We start from the raw sequence: 12808 nt of genomic DNA, 5'->3' as shown, positions 1-12808 counted from the left end.
TGTTTTAGATTTGACTCAGTGTTACTTGCATCTTTAGCGTTTTTTAACTAGTGGTGGGCCGTTAGCGGCGTTAACGTGCTGCGTTAGCATCAAACGTGATGTGCTAACATGGATGCAGTTCACTAGAGTGAATCTGATTAATGTTAGTTCCACATCTAACTATCAGGCCCCTGTAGAGTTTATGCGTTCGAGTAAAACATATACAAATAAAATGGACCGGGTGCATTGAAAATATCAAACCGGTGAGCCGTCTGACAAAAAAGTGCCCTTCTGAATCAAATCAGCAGGATGCCCTTCTGGATCTTTCACTTACTTCGAAGACACTACTGACTACGCTTACATAGACATCTGTAGTCTAGTTATTTGCCTTAATAGACAATAATATAATTAAGGTGTTTATGTAAGTGCTTTCATGTAAGAGTTTCCTGTAATTTTGGGTGACTTTAACTGCAGTTCGGCAGTTTCACATTCACTCATGAACATTTCATTTATGCCCCCGTGACAAACTGGGGTATTAAACGCAAATAAGGAGTAAGGACTAGTAAGAGTGTTATGGAATTTAATAATGCACGCCAAATGGAAAGAAAATACTTCCGCATTTCGCGGTGTGTGTGTGTGTGTGTGTGTGTGTGTGTGTGTGTGTATGTGTGTGTGTGTGTGTGTGTGTGTGTGTGTGTGTGTGTGTGTGTGTGTGTGTGTGTGTGTGTGTGTGTGTGTGTGTGTGTGTGTGTGTGTGTGTGTGGATAATCTTGTCGGAGAATATGGCAAAGTCCTACATGACGTTAATAGTTTGATCGCTGTGTTTACTTCAATAATGCCACTAACATATTCATACTCCACGTCTTAATTCCATTTCTGTTTAGTTCAGTTATGACTTTAGTCTGATTAAGGTCATACAAAAACCTCTGTTTGGAGCTTATATGCCTACAGTTCAAAATAACTGAATAAACAGTTAGTAAACACAAGTACATCTTAGTGAACATCATTTATTTTCATCACCAATTATCATAGTAGAACAGTTTCTCAAGCAGTTTGTGATGCATTTTGGAAACGGGAGATAAGCCCCTGGTCTAATGCGCCACCTGGCTTGAGAAACCTGTTCTCAAACACTTACTTTGGTTCATTATTTGGGTAGCACACATAATCTGAATGCCTTCGGCAGAATTCAAATGAGCCATTGTAGTCTAGATTGATCTAGATTAATTCCAAGATTATAGTGAGATTAATCTAGATTTAAAAAAATTATCTATGCCCATCTATAATTTTAACATAACTAGGTGATGCTAACATATACTTTATTTGGATATGTAACATATTATAGCACTCAGTTAATCATTATTAGCAAGTAGCTAGTCACTTCTACCAGTCAAAAGCAATGTCTCTATGAAATTCTGAAGCAGAGATATTTCTGTTTCTAGTTGTTATTATAATAAGTATCACATTATGTGCAGTTTTTGGGTTATATGCATTCATTTATTCATTCATTTTCAATCGCTTTTCCGGGGTCGGGTCGTGAGGACAGCAGTCTTAGGAGAAAACTCCAAACTTCCCTCTCCCCAGACACTTTCTCCAGCTCCTCCAGGGGGATCCCGAGGTGTTCCCAGGCCAGCCGAAAGACATAGTCCCTCTAGCATGTCCTGGGTCTTCCCCGAGGCCTCCTCCCGGTGGGACATGCCTGGAACAGCTCCCTAGGTAGGCGTCCAGGAGGCATCCGAAACAGATGCCCGAGCCACCTCAGCTGACTTCTCTTGATGTGGAGGAGCAGCGGCTCTACTTCGAGTTACTCCCGAGTGACAGAGCTCCTCACCCTATCTATATAGGTGTGCCCTGCCACCCTGCGATTTCGGCCGCTTGTATTCGAGATCTTGTCCTTTTGGTCATGACCCAATGCTCATGACCATAGGTGAGAGTAGGAACGTAGATTGACCGGTAAATCGAGAGCTTTGCCTTTCAGCTCAGCTTCTTCTTTACCACAACAGACCGGTACATCGACCGCATTACTGCTGCCTCTGTACCAATCCACCTGTCAATCTCACATTCCATCCTTCCCTCACTCGTTATATGCAGTTATTACATTATGAATTGCCACACAATACATTTTCATTTTGGATCACACCACTTTATAAACCACAAGATTGCAGGTTTGAATCCTGCGAGACTGTGATTTGCCACCATTGATCAATATGCTTAATCTCACTCGTACAGGACCTATAATAGCACTGCAAATTACTTCGGATAAATGCGTAAGCTAAATGGCTTCTTACAGTTGCTTGATGAATCTGGGGTATTGATCTGGATGCTTAACCCAGTGATTGCTTCCCCTAATAGCTTTGAGTGTAACACTGTTTTTAGCATAACACTAGCAATTGCAGAGATTTTGCTGTAATGGGAGCAATCCTAGGTTTCTCCACATTTAAATTTAAGGTCAGTTTTGTGAAGTCAGAACCATTTAAGATGATCTCTGTGAGACGTGAATCATCAGTGGGAACGTTTTGGGAATTGTTGTACATTTATATTTAGGATCAAATTGGTTTTGATTTGTCAGCATTGAACCCTTGATCAAGATGCTTAAACTCGGATTGCTCCATTGAGACGGAACCCTTATTAAGTGCAGTACAGATTGCTTTGGATAAAAGAAGTATCAGCTAAATGGCTTCTTGCAGTTGGTTGATGCATCTGGGTGTATTGATCTGGATGCTTAAGTTGGTAATTACTGTTTACTTGCGTAATTGTTTTTTAGCATAACACTGTAGTGGTCACACAGATTTCCCTTAACCAGAAACTGCACATGTCTCTTGATTTTTAGATGCTATGAGCCGACCGGAGGCCAGGGCGCCACCTGCTATGCAGGCCGACGCACGTTTGCCAGCTGCCAACAGCGTTCCTGCTTCACGCCAGCCACCACCCCCCACCACAGAGGATGAAGAGGATGCCAACAGCTATGACTCTGACGATGCCAGTAAGATGCTAATTTGCAGTGACATATGGACATGTTTGTACCCAATGGGAAGCACAAAGAACAAAATGGTTTACCGTGCAAGTCTTTCATCACAGATTGCATAAAATCAGCAGACGTGTGCCTGAGATGGCGTTGATGTGTGTTTCCATTCACCAATTTTGATGTGGATTTTGGAATACTGCATAAAAATACTTAATGGAAATGCCAAGATGTGCATAAAAAATCTATGTGCTCAACTACTTTTTATCCGATAAGAAAAAATGAGGGAACGCATGGGAACACATGTACAGAATAAATTCCAGCATGCACATTAAAAAAGCCATTGGAAAACAAAGAGGGGCATGATGGGATGGCATTAATGAACAAACCAGTTAACCAGCCACATTGTAAAATATCTAAAATGTTGTTTTGGTCATTCTAAAACCCCTCAGCCAAAGTCCATCATCAAAGTGGTTCAGTATTATTATCTTCCAGAAATAAGTAATGCATTCCAAATTTGAAATATTGGAGAGGGCTTTTTTCACCCGGCCCCTTCTCTGATGAATCATAGACATGTTTGTACCCAATGGGAGGCACAAAGAACATAATGCTTTACCGCGCAAGTCTTTTCTCACAGATGACATCAAATCAGCTGACGTGTGTCTGAGATGGCGTTGATGTGTGTATCCATCCTCCAATTTTTATATGGATTTTAGGATGTTGCATTATAAAATGCTTAATGGAGACGGCAAGATGTGCATAAAAAATGTGCACAACTCATTTTTATCCGATAAGAAAAAATGTCCATAAACTATGATGGAAACATATTTACCGAATAAATTCCAGCATGCGCATCAAAAAGCCATTTGATAACAAAAATAGGCATGATGGGATGGCATTAATGAACAAAGCAGTTGATCGACCACATTGTAAAATATCTGAAATGTTGTATTGGTCATTCTAAAATCCCTCAGCCAAAGTCTGTCATCAAAGTGGTTCAGTTTTATTACCGGCCAGAACTGTCTTGAGTCTAAAGGCCCGTTTCCACTGAGTGGTACGGTACGGTTCGGTTTGGTTTGGTACGCTTTTATAGCCGTTTCCACTGTCAAAAAGAGTACCGAACCGTACCGTACCACTTTTTCGGCACCCTTTCGAAAGGGTACCAAACACGAGAAAGGGTACCAAAAGGTGGAGCTAGACGCGCAGCTGAACGCTATTGGTTTACAGAAAGGCGTCATTCGCTTGCGCAACAAGCCAGAATGAAAACAAAGGAACCGCCATATTTTAAAAATACACGCACAGCCGAGAGATTACAGCGGAATTATTTATACATATAATAACGAGCCATGGTCGATCTGGGCTCAAACAAACCTTGTCGTCGTCTTGATAAACAGCCACAAAGCCATGGAGTAGAGCAGATTTACCTGTGCCGCATAGTTTTTTTTACGAGGCAGTCTGAAGTGAGAGCGTTTTCGCTTTCTTCCTTCACCGCGCGTCTATATCTAAAATAACAAACTTCTTGAGCTGATAATAATAACAACGTGCGCTTGATTATTGACGTGCTTTTGAAACCCGATCCTGTCAGACACTGACAAACACGAGAGTGAAGCGCAGAAAAAACAAGGGAGGAGCCGGAAAAAAAGGAGCACATTATTTTTTCAGCAGACGTGAACAAACTGCCTTGTTTAACTATTAGTGTTAACACCTTTTGGACTAATATGAACCGGGAATGATGGAATTGTTCTCTAACAGAGGCTACATGTGCTGCTGAAGATTATAGACACTGATGAGAGGTTTTCACTGACTGTAGGCTATATATTGAGTTGTTTTGAACCTAAATACGTACGAAATGTCTGTTGTGTGTAGTTCTTCTGTAATTGATAATATATCGGAGACTATAAGGGGCTGTATGTGTTTATATATGTTCATTTATTTAGTTATTTAATATAATTACAGACGTTACAGTAGGCTGTTTCGCACTGTCTTTGATCTGCAGTTATAATCAACTCATGTTCATTGAAAAGTTAGTAATAAACATTTCTACACAAGTATTTCTGTGTATGAAGCATCTGTTTTGTGAGAAGTGCTTTTCATATGATATGTGAACGACCCATACAGCTTTATTGTGAACATTTCCTCCAGCGAGAATGACGTCGACTGAAACTTTCTGTCATACACCACGCCCACCAAAAGGGTACCCTTGTTAGTGGAAACGCAAGCTTGATAAAGGTGACCCGTACCAAACCGAACCGTACCGTACCAGTCAGTGGAAACGAGCCATAAAATCCACTGTACCTTCATTGCGTTTTGCCTTCCTCTTCTGAGGTGCAAATAGTTTAATATATAAGAAAAAAAGGCCCCCAGTGGCTACTCCGACTCCACTTTTTCAGAAAGTGACAATTTGGTGACTCATTGGATGGAAACGGTGCAAATGATTAATGCAACATTCTAGAATTCTCTGGATGGAAATATAGCTATTGTTTGATGTCAGCTTTTTTTTTTGACATCATGTTGTCCATTTTCCAGCCACTCTGGGCATGCTGGAGTTCAGTCTGCTGTACACGGAGGAGAGAAATGAACTGCACTGCAATATAATCAAAGCAAAGGTATTATCTTTCTTTTCCTACAACGGGCAGTTTCAATGCAAGCTATTTTTGCCCTGATGGATCATGTCACAGTGAATATGGCTGTAATCCATGCAATTGCTTTGTGATTGGTGAAGGGTCTCAAGCCAATGGACTCCAACGGTCTGGCCGATCCTTATGTGAAACTGCACTTGCTTCCGGGAGCCAGTAAGGTAATCCTGCTTCTCGATACCTCTGTTTACATGTGATCAAACAATATGTTAGAAATCAGATTGAAATGTTGATCCATTCAAATTAAATCCATTTTAATTGCTGTTTTTGTCTATCTCACAGTCTAACAAGCTCAGAACAAAGACGCTTCGTACCACCTTGAATCCTGTGTGGAATGAGACCCTTGTTTATCATGGCATCACTAACGAAGACATGCAGAAAAAAACTCTCAGGTAAATCTAGTATTTTGTACAGTATGTAAGATTGATAGCCTAGTGGGTAAACTAGGGATTGCAGTCCAAATTCAAAATACCCTGGCCTATTCTCCAATGATTCAACAGAAACGCAGTTTGCCAGTTTGACGACACCAACAGGAGCGAGCGTGCGTGCGTTACAATCGCGCCTTATGCTGCATTCACACCAGACGCGGAAGAAGCGTCAAGCGCGAGTGTTAAGTCAATGTTAAGACATGTTAAGTCAATGCAAATAGACATCCTGTGGAAAATCTGAACTTGGCGGACATTCGTGCCGCTAATCAGTCAGGAACTTTCTCTTGTAGGAGAGTGATTATGACATAGTGACTGTTGTTGGTGTCCCGGGGGGAAATCCTCCTGCCGACACTGGACAACAGCTCATCAATCTGGACTCAGCTCAGTCTGAAGCACAGATGAAAGCTTCCATCATCCAGTTAGAGTTTCTGGAGGAGTTGATGAACTCACAGAGATGGGTGCACCTCAGCATGGATCTAGTGGACTCTGAGAGGGCTCCAAACAATTCGACGCTGTTTTTCAGTCTTCGTAAAGCACACACAGTTATTCTCTCAATAAAATCTATTTTAGCCATTTAGCAATGAAGCTAGCGTCACTGGCCAGACAGAAGCACTGCCTATGACATGAATCCACGTCTATTGTGAGGTGAATTTCACGGGCGAATCGAGTAAATGTTCATGCGTCTATTTATGTACCGTCTGGTGTGAGCACAGCATTACAATGTAAGCTACTCAGCTAATGTTTACATTTGTAATATTTATATTATTTTCTATTTAAAAACCACCTAGTGCCTATTGTTATAACTGTCCTCCGGAGGTCGTTTTTTTGGTCACGCATGACTGTAATTAATACATTTTTTTCCACCAGCAGTGGGTGGAGACACACAAATTAAAACTAAGACACACACAATTTCAAAGGTAAATTACTGATTTTAGCACTGTTTTTCGTATAAATAAGTTCTGTAAAAAAATTTACTTTTAAAATTTAAAAATGTAATGCTGTGTTCACACCAGATATGGAACACGCAAATAAATCGATATTCGCATTTAAATAGACGCTTCATTTGTGCATCAAATTCACTTCACAATAGATGCAGATTCGTGTTATTGGCAGGGTTTCTGTCTGCCCGGTGAATCTAGCTTCATTGCTAAATGGCTAACATGGATTTTCTGAGACAGTAGCTGTGCTTTATGTGCTTTAGGAATGCTGAAAAACAGCATATATTTGTTTGGCGCCATGTCTGAGTCCACTAGATCCTTTCAGAGGTTCACTCAGCTCTGTGAATTCATCAACTCCTCCAGAAACTATACATGGATGATGGAGGCATTCAGCAGCGCTTCAGAATGTGCCAAGCCCAGTTTGATGAGCTGTTGTCCGATGTCGGCAGGAGGATTTCTCCTCGGGACACCAACAACAGGCGCTACGTCATAATCACTCCCCTAAAAGAGCAGGCTAATAATTGGTTAATGCAGCACGTGTGTCTGCTCAAGATCAGATTTTCCAACTCGAGCGTTATGTGCGATTCGCACATTGAGCGCATCAATCGCAGAAAATGCTCAACTCGCACTTCTTAATTCCCGTGAATCACGTCATTCACGCAAAATGCGCCGCAGTATGTCTATTTGCATCTTTGCATGTAAATCACTCATGCTTCATCCGCACCAGCTGATTGGTGGAGAGGAAACAAAATGAAGCCAATTATGATATGGGAACGGTTAGGAGGCCAGGATGGACAGAGGCCAGTGGGCAAATTTGGCCAGGATACTGGGGTTAAACCCCTACTCTTTTTCAAAGGACATCCTGGAATTTTTAACGACCACAGAGAGTCAGGACCTCGGTTTAACATCTCATTCAAAAGATGGCTCTCACTGAGCGGTATAGAGTCCCCATCAATATACTGGGCGTTAGGACCTACACAGATTGCAGGTTGAGCGCCCCCTGCTGGTTTTACTAACACCACTTCCAGCAGCAACCTAGCTTTGCCATGTGGTCTCCCATCCAGGTTCTGACCAGGCACAGCCCTGCTTAGCCTCTGTGTGTGACCATGAGAGAGTTGGAGAGAGCTAGCTGCTGACTAATGAGTCATAAAATTACATACACTTACATAATGCATCAGAAATTTTAGAAATAAATCTCTGCATTTAAACTTAAACATTCTTAGAGAGGCATTCTGATGTATTCAGTTAGAATAGTTTGCAGTGGACTTAATTAAAGCCGTGACATTTCCCAGAGTGAATAGGGTCAACATCCGCATTGTTCCCTGGCAGGCTTTCTGTCAGCGATGAGGACAAGTTTGGCCATAACGAGTTTATCGGCGAGACGCGGGTGGTCTTGAAAAAACTGAAGCTGAACCAGAAGAAGACCTACAACGTGTGTCTTGAGAGAGTGATTCCGGTAAGCTGAAGGAACAATGCTTTAGCTGAAAGTTTACAGTAAGGACTGCGTTGTATTGAGTTTAACACCTTGTGTGCAGGTGAGACGTACTGCTGGTGGTGGAGCTTCTCGTGGCATGGCGCTTTATGAGGAGGAGGTAAGGGTGTCATGCATTTTGGCAATTACACATGAAAATAAATACTGGTTAAAAAGTTAGCATTATTAAAATTTGTGATTATTACAAACAAATTATTGCAAACTTGCACTACACAAGACTCAAACATTCCCGAGAGATATTCTGGTTGGAACTGTGCTGTTCAGTAAGCCATTTAGACTTTGTTTCTCCTTGTTTAATGGTACCTGTAAGACTATGTGTGTTATGTTACTTTAGGTAAAAGGTTCGTCCACAGTAAGATACAGTGCTATCTAAAAATATTCATCCTTTTATTCATTCATTTTCTTTTCGGCTTAGTCCCTTTATTAATCTGGGGTCACCACAGTGGAATGAACTGCCAACTTATCCAGCATAAGTTTTTTAAAAATTTTTTAAAGCTTTATTTTTGGCCTTTATTAAGTGGATAGGACAGTATTTCAGACAGGAAGCAAAGTGGGAGAGAGAGAGGGGGTAGGGACGGGAAATGTCCTCGAGCCGGGATTCGAACTTGGGACACCCTGAAGTGCTACTGCACCATATGTCAGTGCGCATATGTTTTACGCAGCGGATGCCCTTCCAGCTGCAACCCATCTCTGGGAAACATCCATCACACTCATTCACACACATCCACTACGGACAATTTAGCTTATCCAATTCACCTATACCGCATGTCTTTGGACTGTGGGGGTAACCGGCGCACCCACGCGAACACTGGGAGAACATGCAAACTCCACAAAGAAACGTCATCTGACCCAGCCGAGGCTCGAACCAGCAACCTTCTTGCTGTGAACCAATAGTACTACCTATTCATACTTTTATTTATACAAATTTCAGAAAAAACAGACAGAAAACAAAGTTGGGGGTGGGGTTAGGATGGGGTTAGGGGGTATCAAGGAAGGTCTGCAAGCTGGCACTCTAATGGTCCGTTTCCACTGAGTGGTACAGTATGGTACGGGTCGGTACGGGGGTCACCTTTATCAGGCTTGCATTTCCACTCCCAAAAGGATACCGAAGGTGGCTATTCTGTATGACAGAAAGTTTCAGTCGACATCATTCTCGCTCAAGGAAATGTCTACAGTAAAGCTGTATGGGTCATTCACATATCATATGAGAAGCACTTCTCCCAAAACAGACGCTTCATACACATAAATACTTGATGCGAAATATGGTACTGTAACGTCTCCGATTACATAAAATAAATAAATAATTCAACATATATGAACACATACAGACCCTTACAGTCTCCAAATATGTTACAAAATACAGAAAAACTACACACAACATACATTTAGTCCTTATTTGGCTTCAAAAGCAACTTGGAATATAGCCTACAGTCAGTGCAAACCTCTCATATGTGTCTTAATCTTCAGCAGCAAGTGTAGCTTCTTGTTAGAAAGTATTTCAATAATAATAGTTCAATAATAATAATAGTCCAAAAGGCGATGATAATAGTTCAACAGGGCAGTTTGTTTATGTTTTACGTTGCAGACGCATCATTTGCTGCTGTTTTTTTCCGCCTTCTCTTTTGTTTTTTCGCTCTTCACTCTCGCGATTGTTCCTTTCTGACAGGATCAGATTTCAGAGCGCTTCAATGATCACGAGCACATTATTAATATGAGTTTAAAAAGTTCCTTATTTCAAATATAGACGAGATCACGAGCTCTCTGGACAAAGTGAAACCGCTCGCACTTTTAGACGGGCTTGTAAAACAACAACAGGGACACGGCAGATCATTCTTGGCTTTGTGGCTGTTCATCAAGATGACGACAATGTTTCTTTGAGCTCATGTCGACCATGGCTCGTTGTTATATGTATATATTATTACGGTGTAACTTCTCGGATGTGTATTAAAAACATGGCGGTTCCTTTGTTTTCATTCTGGCTTGTTGCGCAAGGGAATGACGCATCTCTGTAAACCAATAGGGTTCAGCTGCGCGTCTAGCTCCGCCTTTTGGTACCCTTTGCAAAGAGCTACCCTTTGCAAAAGAGATACGGTTCAGTATGCTTTTTGACAGTGGAAACGGCCATAAAAAAAAGAGTAGCGCACCGTACCACTTAGTGGAAACGGGCCATTAGTGGCAGTGGAAACGACCATAAAAGCGCACTGAATCGCACTACTCAGTGGAAACGGGCCATAACTCTGGACACCCAAAACGCACTGCCCAGGAGGCCATCGGCAAAAATAAATTGATTGGAAATAGTTTGAAAAGGCACTCATCTGTCTTCATAATTTCAAACAGCTAAGAATGCATATCATAGCAAAAAACAAAGTCTAGTATAGATTATGGATACCCTACTCTCGGTGCACCTCGCGTTCTTATAATGGAAAAGCGTGTTTGGTGTGATCGGCCCCTAAGGCATGTATCTCCAGTTGGCCTGGGTTAGCTTTGAATAATTACAAAAAGCATTGTCATAAATAAGGGCTTAACTCAAATGATGTGTGGCTTTTTTAGTTGAAGGATGATGAAGAGGCAGAGGAAAGAGGACGAATCCTGGTTTCTCTCACCTACAGCAGTCAACAAGGTCGTCTGATTGTGGGTGTCGTTCGATGTGCTCATCTGGCAGCAATGGACTCCAATGGCTATTCAGACCCGTTTGTAAAGATGTAAAGAACTATAACACAATCTAATAAAAATAACAGAAGCAGATTCACTGAAAAGCAGTTCTCTAAGTGTAATTTAAATGTTCTCTGTATGAGGCATCGTTTGCTTGGTGGTATTGTTTTGTGACACTCGTTAGGCTCATTTAATGATCACAAAAGCGCCTTTGAATTCTTGTGCTGTTTTGCAGTTGCTTGAAGCCTGACATGGGAAAGAAAGCGAAGTACAAGACTCAGATCAAAAAGAAGACCCTTAACCCTGAGTTTAATGAGGTACTCTTTCTTTCTCTTCATGTCTGGCGATGTGACCTGCAGGGAACGTTTTGAAGCATGACACTGATGTGCTTCCATCACACTGCTTTCATATGCTTTTCTTGACATGTTTCATGCGAAATGACATGTTTCTTTTGTTGTTGCTGTCATGTTTAAAGATTTTGTTTGATTACAGGAGTTCAGCTATGAAATCAAGCATGGAGAACTGGCCAAGAAGACTTTGGATGTTTCTGTCTGGGATTATGATATGGGAAAATCAAATGATTTCATCGGTGAGAAATACTTTACATACTTTCCATTTCAGTGGCAACATGGTGATTAGCATTGTCACCTAACAGCAAGTAGGTTGCTGGTTTGAGCCCCGGCTGGGACTGTTGGCATTTCTGTGTGGAGTTTGCATGTTCTCCCCGTGTTAGCGTGGGTGTCCACCGGGTGCTCTGGTTTCCCCCGCAGTCCAAACACGTGCGCTATAGGTGAACTGGATTAACTAAATTGTCCGTAGTGTATGAGTGTGAATGAGTGTGTATGGATGTTCCCCAGTGATGAGTTGCAGCTGGAAGGGCATCCATGCGTAGAACGTGCTGGATAAGTTGGTGGTTCATTCCAGATTAATAAAGGGACTAAGATGAAAAGAAAATGAATGAATGAATCTTCAGTCAAAGCCTGACCATTTGCTTGCCGTTAGTTTGCTGAGGGAATGATGTGCAAAAAGAAAGCCCCGCCCCCTCATCAATATTCAATTTCATTTGGAAATGCATCAACATACTGAAATAAAAGTCTGTAACTTCTGTTTGACACCGACTTTATTTATTTTTCCCTTTAACTTCCTCTAATTTTTAAATGCTGTCCTTCCTGAATTTGACTTGGGTATGTTGCGTTACGCCAGGGCTATTCAATTAGTTTGTCATGGGGGCCAGTTCATGAAAAGCATCCTAAATGAGGAGCCGGAGAGATTTGACTTTTCAATATGAGTGATGTCACAACAGCAATATAAGAGCCCATATGTTATATTTTTGCTCCTTAAGACACCCATGTTGGATTTTTCAACATTAAAATGTTAATATATTGTATTTTGAAACTACAAAATATCACTGCTTTGTACAATAGGCTTTTTTTAACATATTAAAATGTTGTATTTCAAAGCACAACAAAAGCAGTGTTATGTTTTTAACTGCATAACAATTAGGCATGCAACAATTATACATTTTGGTTGTACGATAGTCTGAAGAATAATCATAGTTTCACGGTTATCACGTCCAATGTAAATTTAAGCTTCAAATTAGGTATTTAATTTCATACAAACTAAATTTTTCAAATGAACTAAATTTATTTTTAATGGTCACACTATTTGGAGGGCCGGAACAAATTGCTTCGGGGGCCAAGTTCGGCCCGCCAATTGAATAGCCC

General features: G+C 41.2%; 1 protein-coding gene across 2 annotated transcripts in view; it reads left to right on the top strand.

The window, feature by feature from the left end:
- The window catches only part of rph3aa (rabphilin 3A homolog (mouse), a), a 58328-nt gene that overhangs the window by 41478 nt on the left and 4042 nt on the right, over nt 1-12808 (top strand). For both annotated transcript variants that reach the window (XM_056467318.1, XM_056467317.1), the window contains exons 8-16: nt 2807-2959; nt 5465-5544; nt 5661-5735; nt 5857-5966; nt 8270-8396; nt 8476-8532; nt 10983-11134; nt 11320-11401; nt 11577-11673. In XM_056467318.1, coding sequence (XP_056323293.1) covers nt 2807-2959; nt 5465-5544; nt 5661-5735; nt 5857-5966; nt 8270-8396; nt 8476-8532; nt 10983-11134; nt 11320-11401; nt 11577-11673 — 933 coding nt within the window. The remainder of the gene's footprint in view (nt 1-2806; nt 2960-5464; nt 5545-5660; nt 5736-5856; nt 5967-8269; nt 8397-8475; nt 8533-10982; nt 11135-11319; nt 11402-11576; nt 11674-12808) is intronic.

The sequence above is a fragment of the Danio aesculapii genome, chromosome 10, assembly GCF_903798145.1.
Source record: "Danio aesculapii chromosome 10, fDanAes4.1, whole genome shotgun sequence".
NCBI classification, from domain to species: Eukaryota; Metazoa; Chordata; class Actinopteri; order Cypriniformes; family Danionidae; genus Danio; species Danio aesculapii.
The sequence above is the reverse complement of the archived record's forward strand: the minus strand, read 5'-3'. Positions and strand labels throughout refer to the sequence as shown.